At 45.3% G+C, this 17,456-nt stretch overlaps 1 protein-coding gene across 1 annotated transcript in view; it reads right to left on the bottom strand.

Annotated features, from left to right (window-relative positions):
* The window catches only part of LOC115169160 (uncharacterized), a 91,227-nt gene that overhangs the window by 16,699 nt on the left and 57,072 nt on the right, over nucleotides 1-17,456 (bottom strand). The window contains exons 3-7 of the mRNA XM_029724659.1: nucleotides 13,859-13,916; nucleotides 13,136-13,223; nucleotides 12,617-13,008; nucleotides 12,273-12,398; nucleotides 12,009-12,179 (exon numbers count right to left, since the gene is read on the bottom strand). Of these exons, the coding sequence (XP_029580519.1) occupies nucleotides 12,009-12,179; nucleotides 12,273-12,398; nucleotides 12,617-13,008; nucleotides 13,136-13,223; nucleotides 13,859-13,916 (835 nt within the window). The remainder of the gene's footprint in view (nucleotides 1-12,008; nucleotides 12,180-12,272; nucleotides 12,399-12,616; nucleotides 13,009-13,135; nucleotides 13,224-13,858; nucleotides 13,917-17,456) is intronic.

Genomic DNA, 17,456 nt, shown 5'->3' with positions numbered 1-17,456 from the left:
CTCTCGGTCCCAGCTTTGATGCACCTGTACTGACCTCGCCTTCTGGATGATAGCGGGGTGAACAGGCAGTGGCTCGGGTGGTTGTTGTCCTTGATTATCTTCTTGGCCTTCCTGTGACATTGGGTGCTGTAGGTGTCCTGGCGGGCAGGTAGTTTGCCTCCGGTGATGCGTTGTGCAGACCACACTACTCTCTGGAGACCCTTACGGTTTAGGTCGGTGCAGTTGCCGTACCAGGTGGTGATACAGCCCGACAGGATGCTCTCGATTGTGCATCTGTAAAAGTTTGTGAGGGTTTTAGGTGACAAGCCAAATTTCTTCAGCCTCCTGAGGTTGAATAGTCACTGTTGCGCCTTCTTCACCACGCTGTCTGTGTGGGTGGACCCTTTCAGTTGGTCCGTGATATGTACGCTGAGGAACTTAAAACCTTCCACCTTCTCCACCTTGTCCCATCGATGTGGATAGGGGGGTGCCCTCTGCTGTTTCCTGAAGTCCACGATCATTTCCTTTGTTTTGTTGACGTTGAGTGAGAGGTTATTTTCCTGACACCATATTCCGAGGGCCCTCACCTCCTCCTTGCAGGCTGTCTCATCGTTGTTGGTAATCAAGCCTGCCACTGTAGTGTTGTCTGCAAACTTGATGATTGAGTTGGAGGCGTGCATGGCCATGCAGTCATGGGTGAACATGGCGTACAGGAGAGGGCTGAGAACGCACCCTTGTGGGGCCCGAGTGTTGAGGATCAGCGGGGCGGAGATGTTGTTTCCTACCTTCACCACCTGGGGGCGGCCCGTCAGAAAGTCCAGAACCCAGTTGCACATGGCGGGGTGGAGACCCAGGGTCTCAAGCTTAATGATGCGTTTTGAAGGTACTATGGTGTTGAATGCTTAGCTGTAGTCAATGAACAGCATTCTTACTTAGGTATTCCTTTTGTCCAGATGGGATAAGGCAGTGTGCAGTGTGATGGTGATTGCATCGTCTGTGGACCTATTGGGGTGGTAAGTAAAATGTAGTGGGTCTAGGATATCAGGTAGGGTGGAGGTGATATGATCCTTGACTAGTCACTCAAAGCCCTTCATGATGACAGAAGTGAGTGCTACGGGACGATAGTCATTTAGTTCAGTTACCTTAGCTTTCTTTGGAACAGGAACAATGCTGGCCATCTTGAAGCATGTCTGGGCCGGCAGCCTTGCGTGGGTTAACGCGTTCAAATGTTTTACTCACGTTGGCCACGGAGAAGGAGAGCCTACAGTCTTTGTATAGTCGTCAACGCGCACAAAGAAGTTATTTAATTTGTCTTGTCTGGGAGCAAGACGTCGATGTCCATGACTGCTCTGGTTTTCTTTTTGTAATCCATGATTGTCTGTAGATACTGCCACATACGTCTGGTGTTTGAACCGTTGAATTACGACTCTACTTTGTCTCTATACTGACACTTGCTTGTTTGATTACCTTGTGGAGGGAATATCTACACTGTTTGTATTCGGTCATGTTTCCAGTCGCCTTGCCATGATTAAATGAGGTGGTTCGCGCTTTTAGTTTTGCGCGAATGCTGCCATCAGTCCACGGTTTCTGGTTAGGGAAGGTTTTAATAGTCACAGTGGGTACAACATCTCCAATGCACTACCAAATAAACTCACGTACCGAGTCAGCGTATACGTCGATGTTATTGTCTGAGGCTAGCCAGAACATATCCCAATCCACGTGATCTAAGCAATCTTGAAGTGTGGAATCCAGCTGGTCAGACCAGCGTTGGTTCGACCTAAACACAGGCCTTCCTATTTTAGTTTCTGCCTATAGGAGGGGAGCAACAAGATGGAGTCATGGTCAGACTTGCTGAAGGGAGGGCGGGGGAGGGCCTTGTATGCATCGCGGAAGTTAGGGTAGCAGTGGTCAAGTGTTTTGCTCGAGCGGGTACAACAATAAATGTGCTGGTAGAATTTAGGAAGCCTTGTTCTCAAATTAGCTTTGTTAAAATCCCCAGCTACAATAAATGCAGCTTCAGGACATATGGTTTCCAGTTTACATAGACTCCAGTGAAGTTCTTTCAGGGGGTGGGGATATACACGGCTGTGACTATAATCTAAGAAAATTCTCTTGGGAGATAATGCGGTCGGCATTTTACTGTAAGGAATTCTAGGTCAGGTGAACAAAAGGACTTGTGTTCCTGTATGTTGTTATGATTACACCATGAGTCGTTAATCATGAAGCATACACCCCCGCCTTTCTTCTTACCAGAGAGATGGTTGTTTCTGTCGGCGCGACGCATGAAGAAACCCGGTGGCTGTACCGACTCTGACAACATATCCCGAGAGAGTCATGTTTCCCTGAAACAGAGAATGTTACAATCTCTGATGTCTCTCTGGAAGGCAACTCGTGCCCTAATTTTGTCTACCTTGTTGTCTAGAGACTGGACATCGGCGAGTAATATGCTCGGAAGCGGTGGATGGTGTGCTTGCCTTCTAAGTCTGACCAGGAGGCCTCTCTGTCTGACTCTCATGCGGGGACGACGTTGTTTTGGGTCGGCCTCTGGGATGTCCAGGGTGGAGGTTCGAACAAAAAATACGCTTGAGGAAAGTCATATTCCTTGTCGTAATGTTGGTAAGTTGACGTCGATCTTATATCCAACAGTTCTTCCCGGCTGGATGTAATAATACTTAAGATTTTCTGGGCTAACAATGTTAGAAATAATACCTAAAAAAAAAATACTGCATAGTTTCCTAAGAATGCGAAGCGAGGCGACCATCTCTGTCAGTGCCATCTTCCTTCTGTTTCTCTCAGCACATATCAAAGCTGCAGGCTAAGGTTAAATCTAGACTTGGTTTCCTCTATCGTAATCGCTCCTCTTTCACCCCAGCTGCCAAACTAACCCTGATTCAGATGACCATCCTACCCAAGCTAGATTACGGAGACGTAATTGATAGATCGGCAGGTAAGGGTGCTCTCGGGCGGCTAGATGGTCTTTACCATTCGGCCATCAGATTTGCCACCAATGCTCCTTATAGGGCACATCACTGCACTTTATACTCCTCTGTAAACTGGTCATCTCTGTATACCTGTCGCAAAACCCACTGGTTGATGCTTATTTATAAAACCCTCTTAGGCCTCACTCCCCCCTATTTGAGATACCTACTGCAGCCCTCATCCTCCACATACAGCACCCGTTCTGCCAGTCATATTCTGTTAGGTCCCCAAAGCAAACACATCCCTGGGTCGCTCCTCTTTTCAGTTCGCTGCAGCTAGCAACTGGAACGATCCGCAAAAAACACTCAAACTGGACAGTTTTATCTCCATCTCTTTATTCAAAGACTCAATCATGGACACTTACTGACAGTTGTGGCTGCTTCGCGTGATGTATTGTTGTCTCTACCTTCTTGCCTTTGTGCTGTTGTCTGGGCCCGATAATGTTTGTACCGTGTTTTGATCTACTGCCATGTTGTGTTGCTACGATGTTGTTGTCATGTGTTGCTGCCATGCTATGTTGTTGTCTTAGGTCTCTCTTTATGTAGTGTTGTGGTGTCTCTTGTTGTGATGTGTTTTTCCTATATTTTTATTTTATTTTTAATCCCAGCCCTCGTCCCCGCAGGAGGCCTTTTGCCTTTGGTAGGCCGTCATTGTAAATAACTGGCCGGTGGTGGCTGGTCCACTCCGGGAGTTCTTAAGTGACTTGCCTAGTTAAATAAAGGTTAAATCAAAATAAATAAAATACTTTACACAGCTCTGTCAATCTACCAAACCTCTGACCAAGCAGATTACAATCCCCCTGTTTGTGCTGTGCAAATACGCGTGAGCGTGCACACACACACAGACACAGACAGGAACAAAATACACACACACAGTAAGAGAAAACAGGTAGGACCGCCAAACACACTGGAAAGTTTGATCTTTATCATTGTCCCTCCATTACCCTCTTTCAGTGCTGCCCACACTATACACACTATTTCCATCTGGTTACAAAATGATATCAGACCCAGGGCACATCAGGAGTTATGGTATACTTTCAACAATGAGATTTAATAATGTCTGTGGGACATATTCTAACAACTAAAGGATGATAGCAGAGAAAAGTTGCAAAAGGAAGATATTTGTCTGATAAATTCTGCTTCTCTCCTAGACATAGTCTTTGTTGATCTGATGTTCTATTCATGTGGACAGGTAAGGTCAGTGGAGCACATGGGGCTGGAAATAGTGATAAAGATCAGGCTCAAATTGCTCCCTACACACTGATCTAAGATTAGTTTCAATGGTTAAGATTAGTATTGAGGTTAGGGTGATCTGATCGTAGACCTGTGGTTAAGGGGGGACTTCAACCCGGAGCGTTACAGATACACACTTCCTCTGACATTAAACACTGAGCACTGAGCAGAAGAAATAGTTCCCTCTGGTGGGTAAATGAAGGAACTGACAGGTTAATATTTCTGCCATACAGCATGTACACCATAAACCCCAAGGCATTTTTAACTCTAAAACGTCTGGTAAAATAAACACAAAATCAATGAAAAGTCATTATTACTTAAAATGTGTATGTGATACTGACTCAGAACTAAATGAGAAGTCAAATCAACTGTATTTTTTAAGTTATGACAACAAATGAACTTTTTCCCAGTATGCACTACTGCAGGTTAATTCTTTGTAATTGTTTATAATATCGCAAATTTTCCATGAGTGACTGATTTATAAATGTTATGCTACACAAAGATAAATAACATACAGGCCTACTTGTAGACCTAATGTGGCCTGTAAACAATGAGTTCTGGCCACTGTATTAGGATGAAGCTATGCCTCAAAATAAGAATTTATGAGATATGTAATGTTTTGTCATAAAGAGTTTAATAATGTTAACATTTGCCTAGGAACTCACTTGTTGAAGGCCACAGGGACTGAAAATGAACAAATTCAACAACCATGTCCCTGTCACTAACCAATACAGTCCAGACTAGTACCTAAATCTACATGGCCATTATTGACCAATAAACATTCACTTGGGCGTGGTCTGGCATATAAATGCATATAAATCAGTCAAGGATATTCGTATTGTAACACACTTTGGTACACATGTTGCAAACACTGTCAAGACTCAACATATGCAAGACAATTCATTCCGGCCACACGGTGGTGCTATAATGGGCACATGTTTTTTTCTCTTTTAATCTCTGAAATTTGGCACACATGCTCAGGTATATGAGTCTAGCTAACCCACGCGATATCTCAGACACCACTGGCCTGATTTAGACAAAACTTGGGTGAATGATGCGTCTTGCCATAGAAATCTGGCATTTACAGAAGTACACTCATTGGCCCCGGGGGGGGGCAGTATAGTAATTAACTGTACGCACTTTAGTCACAAGCGATATCTCAGACACCACTGGCCCGATTTTGACGAAACTTGGGTGAATGATGTGTCATGCTACAGAGATCCGTCATTTACAAAATTACATTGATTGGCCCAAGGGTGGCGCTGCATCATTCATTCAACTACATGTTGGGGACCAGTACGGATAAAAAAAAATGTATGAAATGTATGCATTCACTACTGTAAGTCGCTCTGGATAAGAGCGTCTGCTAAATGACTAAAATGTAAATGTAAATGTTTACTGTTGCCTTTTTAAACTCTTATTATTATCTATCGTAATGCCTAATCACTTTACCCTACCTTCATGTACATATCAGAAGTTGAAGTTTACATACACTTAGGTTGGAGTCATTAAAACTCGTTTTTCAACCACTCCACACATTTCTTGTTAACAAACTATAGTTTTAGCAAGTCAGTTAGGACATCTACTTTGTGCATGACACAAGTAATTTTTCCAACAATTGTTTACAGACAGATTGTTTGACTTATAATTCACTGTATCACAATGCCAGTGGGTCAGAAGTTTACATACACTAAGTTGACTGTGCCTTTGAACAGCTTGGAAAATTCCAGAAAATAGCTACATAGTTGTCTTTGCATCAAGGATAAAGGTGTAGCTAAAGGTGTAGGTGTAGCTTTGAGAAAATAACTTTGAGAAACTAACAAGGTTAGCTAGCCAGCTAGCCAGCTGTATTAGTTCGTTCGCGCCATTTTCCAAACGGCGTCAACATCACAACACCACAGCCGCTGCTAGCTAGCCAACTTTACCAACTAGCAGTACTGTAGAAACTAAATACATTACAACGGAACGATTTGATTAGTGTAACGTTAGCTAGCTACATAGTTGTCTTTGTGTCAAAGATAAAAGTAAACGCAGCCACTGCAAGCTAGCCAACTCTACCAGCTACCAGCTAGCAGTACTGTTTCATTTTTAGTCAATAAGATTTTTGCAACGTAAGCTTTCAAGTTGTGTAGTCCACTTGTGTAGCAAGCAGGACTGACTTTGTGTTAGCTAGCCAGCGTTTAATTACTTCTGCGTTATGAACTAGACACGGACACGAATGATCCATTGGTAGCTTGTTGTAACCAAGTATTGGTGCTAACCGTGTGTTATTGGATGCTAGCATGCTAGTTAGCTACGGCGTCATAAGACACAGTGCACTGGATGGGTTTTCACGGAAGAATACTGTACCAAGTTATCTAGCTGAATAAACTAAGTTTGAGCCTATTCCTGGAAACATTAAACCACTGTAGTTTACAAAAATTATAATTTCTAAGTGGAAGTTGGAATAGTTATATTTGAGTGTTTCAGCATATGGTTAGTGAGGGAGGCCCTGCTCTCCCACTTCCCCAGTTGTTTAGTTAATCTTCTTTCCAATCTCCTTTGCATTAGCATAGCCTCTCCTGTAGCCTGTCTATCCCTGTTCTCTCCTCTCTGCACAGGCCACACAAACACTTCACACCGCATGGCCGCTGCCACTCTAACCTGGTGGTCCCAGCGCGCACGACCCACGTGGAGATCCAGGTCTCCGGCAGCCTCTGGAACTGCCAGTCTGCGGCCAACAAGGCAGAGTTCATCTCAGCCTATGCTACCCTCCAGTTCCCTCAACTTCTTATCTCCTCCTTTGAATTCCATGCTGTCACAATCATTTACATTTACATTTTAGTCATTTAGCAGATGCTCTTATCCAGAGCGACTTACAGTAGTGAATGCATACATTTCATGCATTTTTCATTTTTTTGTACTGGCCCCCCATGGGAATCAAACCCACAACCTTGGCGTTGCACACACCATGCTCTACCAACTGAGCCACAGGGAAGGCCAATCACTAGCCCATTCAAGCTTAACATCCTTATCATTTATCACCCTCCAGGTTCCCTTGGAGAGTTCATCAATGAGCTTGACGCCTTGATAAGTTCCTTTCCTGAGGATGGCTCACCCCTCACAATTCTGGGTGACTTTAACCTCCCTACGTCTACCTTTGACTCATTTCTCTCCGCCTCCTTCTTTCCACTCCTCTCCTCTTTTGGCCTCACCCTCTCACCGTCCCCCCCTACTCACAAGGCAGGCAATACGCTTGACCTCATCTTTACTAGATGCTGTTCTTCTACCAATCTCACTGCAACTCCCCTCCAAGTCTCCGACCACTACCTTGTATCATTTTCCCTCTCGCTCTCCTCCAACACTACTCACTCTGCCCCTACTCAGATGGTATTGCGCCATCGCAACCTTCGCTCTCTCTCTCTCCTGCTACTCTCTCCTCTTCCATCCTATCATCTCTTCCCTCTGCTCAATCCTTCTCCAACCAATCCCCTGACTCTGCCTCCTCAACCCTCCTCTCCTCCTTTTCTGCATCCTTTGACTCTCTATGTCCCCTATCCTCCCGGCCGGCTCGGTCCTCCCCTCCTGCTCCGTGGCTTGACGACTCATTGCGAGCTCACAGAACAGGGCTCCGGGCAGCCGAGCGGAAATGGAGGAAAACTAGCCTCCCTGCGGACCTGGCATCTTTTCACTCCCTCCTCTCCACATTTTCTTCCTCTGTTTCTGCTGCTAAAGCCACTTTCTACCACTCTAAATTCCAAGCATCTGCCTCTAACCCTAGGAAGCTCTTTGCCACCTTCTCCTCCCTCCTGAATCCTCCTCCCCCCTCCTCCCTCTCTGCAGACGACTTTGTCAACCATTTTGAAAAGAAGGTTGACGAAATCCGATCCTCGTTTGTTAAGTCAAACGACACCGCTGGTCCCGCTCACATTGCCCTACCCTATGCTTTGACCTCTTTCTCCCCTCTCTCTCCAGATTAAATCTTGCGACTTGTGACAGCCAGCCGCCCAACAACCTGCCCGCTTGACCCTATCCCCTCCTCTCTTATCCAGACCATTTCGGGAGACCTTCTCCCTTACCTCACCTCGCTCATCAACTCATCCTTGACCGCTGGCTACGTCCCTTCCGTCTTCAAGAGAGCGAGAGTTGCACCCCTTCTCAAAAAACCTACACTCGATCCCTCCGATGTCAAAAACTACAGACCAGTATCCCTTCTTTCTTTCCTCTCCAAAACTCTTGAGCGTGCCGTCCTTGGCCAGCTCTCTTGCTATCTCTCTCAGAATGACCTTCTTGATCCAAATCAGTCAGGTTTCAAGACTGGTCATTCAACTGAGACTGCTCTTCTCTGTGTCACGTCGGCTCTCCGCACTGCTAAAGCTAACTCTCTCTCCTCTGCTCTCAGCCTTCTAGACCTATCTGCTGCCTTTGATACTGAGAACCATCAGATCCTCCTCTCCACCCTCTCCGAGTTGGGCATCTCCGGCGCGGATCACTCTTGGATTGCGTCCTACCTGACAGGTCGCTCCTACCAGGTGGCATGGCGAGAATCCGTCTCCGCACCACGTGCTCTCACCACTGGTGTCCCCCAGGGCTCAGTTCTAGGCCCTCTCCTATTCTCGCTATACACCAAGTCACTTGGCTGTCATATCCTCACATGGTCTCTCCTATCATTGCTACGCAGACGACACACAATTAATCTTCTCCTTTCCCCCTTCTGATAACCAGGTGGCGAATCGCATCTCTGCATGTCTGGCAGACATATCAGTGTGGATGACGGATCACCACCTTAAGCTGAACCTCGGCAAGACGGAGCTGCTCTTCCTCCCGGGGAAGGACTGCCCGTTCCATGATCTCGGTTGACAACTCCATTGTGTCCTCCTCCCAGAGTGCTAAGAGCCTTGGCGTGACCCTGGACAACACCCTGTCGTTCTCCGCTAACATCAAGGCGGTGACCCAATCCTGTAGGTTCATGCTCTACAACATTCGCAGAGTACGACCCTGCCTCACACAGGAAGCGGCGCAGGTCCTAATCCAGGCACTTGTCATCTCCCGTCTGGATTACTGCAACTTGCTGTTTGCGGGGCTCCCTGCCTGTGCCATTAAACCCCTACAACTCATCCAGAACGCCGCAGCCCGTCTGGTGTTCAACCTTCCCAAGTTCTCTCACGTCACCCTGCTCCTCCGCACACTCCACTGGCTTCCAGTTGAAGCTCGCATCTGCTACAAGACCATGGTGCTTGCCTACGGAGCTGTGAGGGGAACGGCACCTCCGTACCTTCAGGCTCTGATCAGTCCCTACACCCAAAGAAGGGCACTGCGTTCATCCACCTCTGGCCTGCTCGCCTCCCTACCTCTGCGGAAGCACAGTTCCCGCTCAGCCCAGTCAAAACTGTTCGCTGCTCTGGCACCCCAATGGTGGAACAAGCTCCCTCATGACGCCAGGACAGCAGAGTCAATCACCACCTTCCGGAGACACCTGAAACCCCACCTCTTTAAGGAATACCTGGGATAGGATAAAGTAATCCTTCTATCCCCCCCCAAAAAAAGATATAGATGTACTATTGTAAAGTGGTTGTTCCACTGGATATCATAAGGTGAAAGCACCAATTTGTAAGTCGCTCTGGATAAGAGCGTCTGCTAAATGACGTAAATGTAAATGTTATTTTCTATGGTAGAGTAGGTCAGGGCATGACAGGGGGGAGTTCTATGTTTTCTACGTTGTCAGGGTCTAGTTTTGTATTTCTATGTTGGGGTTTTGTTTGGGATGGTCTCCAATTAGAGGCAGTTGGTCCTCGTTGTCTCTAATTGGACATCATACTTAAGTAGGTTTTTTTTCCCACTTGGGTTTGTGGGAGATTATCTTCGAGTCAGTGTATGTTTCACCTCTGCGTCACATACACTAAGTTGACTGTGCCTTTAAACAGCTTGGAAAATTCCAGAAAGTTATGTCATGGCTTTAGAATCTTCTGATAGGCTAATTGGCATCATTTGAGTCAAGAAGGAGGTGTACCTGTGAATGTATTTCAAGGCCTACCTTCAAACTCAGTGCCTCTTTGCTTGACATCATGGGAAAAGCAAAAGAAATCAGCCAAGACCTCAGAAAAAAGTTGTAGACCTCCACAAGTCTGGTTCATCCTTGGGAGCAATGTCCAAACGCCTGAAGGTACCACGTTCATCTGTACAAACAATAGTACGCAAGTATAAACACCATGGGACCACGCAGCCGTCATACCGCTCAGGAAGGAGAAGAGTTCTGTCTGCTACAGATGAACGTACTTTGGTGCGAAAAGTGCAAATCAATTCCAGAACAATAGCAAAGGACCTTGTGAAGATGCTGGAGGAAACAGGTACAAAAGTATCTATATCCACAATAAAACGAGTCATATATCGACATAACCTGAAAGGCCGCTCAGCAAGGAAGAAGCCACTGCTCCAAAACCGCCATAAAAAAGGCAGACTACGGTTTGCAACTGCACATGGGGACAAAGATTGGACTTTTTGGAGAAATGTCCTCTGGTCTGATGAACCAAAAATAGAACTGCTTGGCCATAATGACCATCGTTATGTTTGGAGGAAAAAGGGGGAGGCTTGCAAGCCGAAGAACACCATCCCAACCGTGAAGCACGGGTGTCGCAGCATCATGTTGTGGGGGTGCTTTGCTGCAGGAAGTACTGGTGCACTTCACAAAATAGATGGCATCATGAGGCAGGAAAATTATGTGGATATATTGAAACAACATCTCAAGACATCAGTCAGGAAGTTAAAGCTTAGTTGCAAATTAGTCTTCCAAATGGACAATGACTTAAGGCTGACAAAATTGCTTAAGGACAACAAAGTCAAGGTATTGGAGTGGCCATCACAACGCCCTGACCTCAATTCTATAGAAAATTTGTGGGCAGAACTGAAAAAGTGTGTACGAGCAAGGAGGCCTACAAACCTGACTCAGTTACACCAGCTCTGTCAGGAGGAATGGGCCAAAATTCACCCAACTTATTCTGGGAAGCTTGTGGAAGGCTACCCGAAACGTTTGACTCAAGTTAAAAAATTTAAAGGCAATGGTACCGAATACTAATTGAGTGTATGTAAACTTCTGACCCACTGGGAATGTGATGAAAGAAATAAAAGCTGAAATAAATTATTCTCTCTACTATTATTCTGACATTTCACATTCTTAAAATAAAGTGGTGATCCTAACTGACCTAAGACAGGGAATTTTTACTCTGATTAAATGTCAGGAATTGTGAAAAACTGAGTTTAAATGTACTTGGCTAAGGTGTATGTAAACTTCCGACTTCAACTGTACCTCAAATACCTCATACTCCTTCACATTGATTTGATACTGGTATATATCACTGTTTATAGCTCTCTTGTGGATTTCATTGTGCCCCACAATGAAATCGGGGAAGGGACTGTGGATCTGTCTTCGTTCGTATGTTCGTCACATGCAATATCTCAGACAGCACTAGACCAATTTTGACGAAAACTTGGGTGAATGCCACAGAGATCCAGCATTTAACAAAATTATATTGATTGGTCCAAGGCGGGAGCTTGTAGTATTTAACTGAAATTCGTTAGTCACACGTAATATCTCAATTGGCGTTGCATCATTCATGGGGGGCGACATGTTTACGTTTGCCCTGTTTAGTTTTGAGTCAGTACCACATAAACCTTTTAAGTAATAATGACTTTTCATTGACTTTGAGTTCAACTAACTAGAAGTATTTGAGTAAAAAAATGCATTAGCGTTTACAGTGCGGGGATAGCAGTGTACACAAGCTGGTGAAGAATTACAACAAATATACTGAGTCTCTGTCCATGAGTGTCCTACAGGGGGCGTACCTTAGGGAAGACGTGCAGGTGGAATGGATCCAGCTGTTTCTGTAGAAACTCCTGGCTACTGCGGGGCAGTGGAGGGGGCGGGGCAGAGGGTGACTCTCCCACACTTGATTGGACACTTGATTGGTCATCTGACTCTGCGTTCCCGTTCTCCTTCTTGGTTGCCTTGTCCACCTTAATCAATTGTAATTCATTAGAGTACGAATTCAAACAGTATAATGCTGTTCCATGACTCCATTGGAAAGCAGTTGTAAAAACAGTGTTTACCTTCTTGACCTTCCGTACGGAAGCATACTCTGCCGTTACGGGGTCCTGGGGGGCTGATCCGTTAGCAGCGTTGGGCCCCTTCCCTCCTCCTCTGCTACTCCCATTAACAGCTCCTCTGGCATTTCCCTGAGGTATGCAGACACACAAACAATACACAAACAACACACAAACAACACACAAACAACATGCTAAGTTGGAAGGTACTTGTCCTTCCATTGGGCCAACAGAATAACAAAATGAACAACTAACATTTTTACGGGTAGGCGGTCACAATATAAAGTGTCTCCAATGATGACGCGATGTCAACACTTCTATTGCATTGGTTTCATAGCATAAATACGCACATTCCCATTCCTGTTTCTGTTCCCATTGCGGACATTGTCGGTGTGGGTCCCGTTGGGGCTCTGTGAGGTCCTCAGTGTTGCTGGGGTGTTGGCTGATGTGGGTGGGGGAGCGGGGGGCACCGTGTCCACCTCTCTGACCCCTACACTCTCGTACAGCCCATCGTCAAAGCAACGGACGGGTGAGTTCCGGATCCCCACCTCAGTGTAGGTGTGGTCTCTGACCCCCTCTTCTCCTCCCCTCTGGATGTCTCCCCCCACTGGGTCTCCCTCCCCCTCGGGGCTGGTGGGGATCTGGGGGAGCTGGCGGACAAGGGGGGGACGGAGGTCAGAGGTGGAGCGATGGCTGTGGAGGAGGAGAAGGTCCATACTGGCAGGACGGTTCTTACCCCCACCTTGAGAGAAAGAGAGAAGGAGGGAGACTTTTATTATCAGGTCAATGTTACATGGTCTCCATTTCACCAATGTACCGGTTGTTTTCTAGTTGTTGGCAGTCTATTGGTTGTTGGTATTGTTACTCACTGTTGCCGTTGCGGGGCAAGCGGTTGATCTCATGCAGCCTAGTGTCAGATTTACTCATGGAGCTGTTCTTGGGCTGACGGAGAGCACCCTATACAGAGAGCATATATACTGCTCAGTCTGATGTACAGTAACTGGGTGGTGCTGAACTCTTAGAAAAAAGACTTCCAATAGGGTTCTTCGGCTGACCCCATAGGACAACCCTGTTTAGTTCCCGATAGAACCCTTTTTGGTTCCAGATAGAACCCTTCAAATTAAATTGTATTGGTCACATACACATGTTTAGCAGATGTTATTGCGGGTGTAGCGAAATGCTTGTAAGGGCCTCTATAGAAAGGGTTCTACATGGAACCCAAATGGGTTCTACTTGGAACCAAATGGGTTCTACTTGCACCAAAAAGGGTTCTTCAAGGGTTCTCATATGGGGACAGCCAAAGAACCCTTTAAGGGTCTAGACAGCACCTTTTTTTCTGAGTGTAGATATGTTTGACATTTCTGCTGCTATAAATGAGGGGGATAACATAGTAGATTTTATGCTAGGTGGTGGAATGAGCTCTCAAAGTCTTGTGTAAGGTAGTACTAGGAATGCAATTTATTGGGTGGGCCGATAACAAATGACGGTAAAGGGATCGTGGATGGGGTGCAATGGATGATAGGTCTGAAATATACAACATAAAGAATAAAAAATGTATGAGGATAAAGAAGGGCTTGATATAAATATCTCACCATGTCTACTGAGGAGCCCTTCTCTCCATTGGCTGGAGGATGCTTGGTCTTGTTTTTCCTGAGGACACATGAAGAAACAGTTATTATTAACCATGTCGCTGTTGACTTTCACTCAACAGAGAAGTAAATATTCCTCCATGGTTGCTAACATTTCCACACGTCACTAGGGGCCCTTTGGGAACGTTGTATCCATGGGGGACTGTTGATAGGGCGAGCCGTGTGATGCAGGTGTGCTGAAGACAGCAGTAGAGAGAAAGGTGGGGGAGGAGGTGTGAAGGTATAGCTGACTATAGGTGTAACAGATATCAATACTCATATTTGGCTTCCTCTCCTCATCTGCTGCTCTTCACCTGCACCGATCTGATCTAAATAGACATATGAAAGTAGATTCCCGGAGGCCATCCATACATGTTGCTTTCACCTTGCCTGTGTTTTTCAGTTCAGAGATGATAAAGGAGAAGAGATGCATCTGTGCACCTACACACGCACAGAGGCCAGTTAGTACCATTGAGACGCCCCAGTGACTCTATCTCTCTCTCCAGCCCAGGACACATCTCTCTAGGCACCTCTCAGCTCTGTCTGCCCCTGGGGAACCATGAGCAGGTGTCTAAGCATCCACATCCCACAGGACTGTCACACCATAACAACACACTGGAGGCAGGAATTCAGCACCAGAACAATTCATGGCTTACCAAACTAAAGAGTAATGAGTAGCCTTTTTTTCATACAGTTTGTGGCAACATCAATGTTGATGAAAATCAAATCCAAACCTGGCCAAAAGAGCACTGTTCCTTGGCTAAATGGAGAAATTTGGAAATTGATGAAAGAACGAGATTATGCTCTAAAAACAGCCCTAAAATCCAAATTAGAGCATGACAGACGTAGGTTTACCATGTTGAGAAATAAGGTGATGAAAGAAATCAGACAGGCCAAGGCAAACTTTTTTATTAACATAATTGGTGAGGCAAAGGGAAATTCAAAATTGATCTGGGAGAATCTAAAAAAGTTAACAGGGAAAGACCATAGTAACACTGCAAAAAGACTAGAAATCATGGTGAATAACAATCTAACACAGGATGCAGTCGAAATAGCAATAGCCTTCAATTCCTACTTTATTGACTCTGTCAAGGTACTGACACAGAACCCCTCCACTGGTTTATTGGGCTCAGTGCTAGTGAATGACGCTCAACCTGTCTTCATCATAAGGGAGGTTTCTGAGTCAAAGGTGAACAAGGTGATTAGCTCACTAAAGAACTCTAAATCCAAAGATGTGTTTGGGCTGGACTCTACCTTTCTTAAAAACTACAAAGAGTCACTCATTGGCCCCATTACTAAGGTCACCAACACATCTATTGGTCTGGGGTTGTTTCCAAGGGTATGGAAGTCAGCCATAATAACGGCCATCTTTAAATCGGGCGACCCTGCTGACGTGAGTAACTACAGGCCCATTAGTATACTACCTGTAGTGTCGAAGGTTGTTGAAAAGTGTGTAGCAGAACAACTGATTTCCCACCTCAACAACAGCCCCTTCACATCACACTCCATGCAGTTTGGCTTCAGAGCGAAACACTCCACAGAAACGGCCAACTGCTTTTTTCTGGAAAATGTGAAGTCCAAGATGGACAAAGGGGGCGTTGTTGGGGCTGTGTTTCTGGACCTAAGGAAGGCTTTCGATACTGTTAACCATGAGATTCTCATCACAAAATTGTCCAAGTTCAACTTTTCCCCCGATGCCTTGAGATGGATGAAATCATACCTTGAAGGCAGAACTCAGTGCGTCAGAGTGAGCAATGAGCTGTCGCCCACTCTTAGCTATGATGTGGGCGTGCCCCAAGGGTCAATACTGGGGCCCCTCTTGTTCAGCCTGTACATTAATGATCTGCCTTCCGTCTGCACTGGGTCTGAAGTTCAAATGTATGCAGATGATACAGTGATATATGTGCATGCAAAGAGCAAACAACAAGCTGCACAAGAACTCACTACTGTAATGGTCCAGGTTACAAAGTGGCTCAGTGACTCGTGTTTGCATCTCAATGTGAAAAAAACTGTTTGCATGTTCTTCACAAAGAGGGCAACAGATGCTACTGAGCCATATGTCTATGTGCCAGGTGGTATCTGATTTTAAGTACCTTGGAATCATACTTGATTCCAACCTCTCTTTTAAAAAGCATGTGAAAAAGGTAATTCAAATAACCAAATTCAACCTAGCTAATTTCCGATTTATACGAAATTGTTTGACCACAGAGGTAGCAAGACTGTACTTCAAATCGATGATACTCCCCCACTTAACATACTGCTTGACTAGTTGGACCCAAGCTTGCTATACAACATTAAAACCTATTCAGTCTGTCTACAAACAGGCTCTCAAAGTGCTCGATAGGAAGCCCAATAGCCATCATCACTGTTACATCCTCAGAAAGCATGAGCTCCTGAGTTGGGAAAATCTGGTGCAATACACCGACGCATGTCTTGTATTCAAGATCCTAAATGGCCTAGCTCCCCCTCCACTCAGTACTTTTGTTAAACAGAAAATCCAAACATATGGCAGCAGATCCACAAGGTCTGCCATGAGAGGTGACTGTATAGTTCCCTTAAGGAAAAGCACCTTTAGTAAATCCGCTTTCTCTGTGAGAGCGTCCCATGTCTGGAATACACTGCCATCAGACACACATAACTGCACCACATATCACACTTTCACAAAATGCATGAAGACATGGCTAAAGGTCAATCAGATTTGTGAACATAATCCCTAGCTGTGTATTGTCGCTTTCCATGTTGTCTGTTGTCTGTAGCTTGTGAGGTGTGGAAACACTTTGTTTTTATGGATTTTGTCTTGTTGCTTTTTGTTCTATGTTGCTCTGTCTGTATGCTACATCTTGCTTGTCCTATGTTGCTCTGTCTGTATGCTATGTCTTGCTTGTCCTATGTTACTCTGCGTGTGCTCACTGTTCTATGATTGTCTATATTGTAATTGTTTTTAATAACCTGCCCAGGGACTGCGGTTGAAAATTAGCCGGCTGGCTAAAACCGGCACTTTTACTGAAACGTTGATTAATGTGCACTGTCCCTGTAAAAATAAAATAAACTCAACTCAACTCAATTTGTTCTTTATTGGTTCCATTTACCTTTACATGAAGCTTTACTTTAAGCTACAGTACATCTCTATGTCTGGTTAAAGATGATTACATGAAGCTTTACTTTAAGCTACAGTACATCTCTATGTCTGGTTAAAGAGGATATCAAACGCAACGAAGCCACTGAGGGTTGAGTCTGATTGGTTCCTGAGGGTTCCGTAAGAACCAGAGCATACTGTGTTCTATTGCTTTTGTCTACTGAGAATCCTGATCTATAAGCTAGTCACTCTAAAAAATACTATGTTTAAAAACAACCCAGTGCAGGGTAAATAAATGACAGAAAACACAATGGGTTGTTTAGGCCAGCAGCATACCCCCTTGCATCCCACTGCTGGCTTGCTTCTGAAGCTAAGCAGGGTTGGTTCTGGATGGGGGACCAGGAGTGTTGGAGGGCCAGTAGGAGGCACCCTTTCCTCTGGTCTAAAAAAAATATCCCAATGTCCCAGGGCAGTGATTGGGGACAT

Source organism: Salmo trutta, chromosome 31, assembly GCF_901001165.1.
Source record: "Salmo trutta chromosome 31, fSalTru1.1, whole genome shotgun sequence".
In the NCBI taxonomy this organism is placed as follows: domain Eukaryota; kingdom Metazoa; phylum Chordata; class Actinopteri; order Salmoniformes; family Salmonidae; genus Salmo; species Salmo trutta.
Note: the sequence above shows the minus strand (reverse complement) of the source record. Positions and strands in the feature narration are given on the sequence as shown.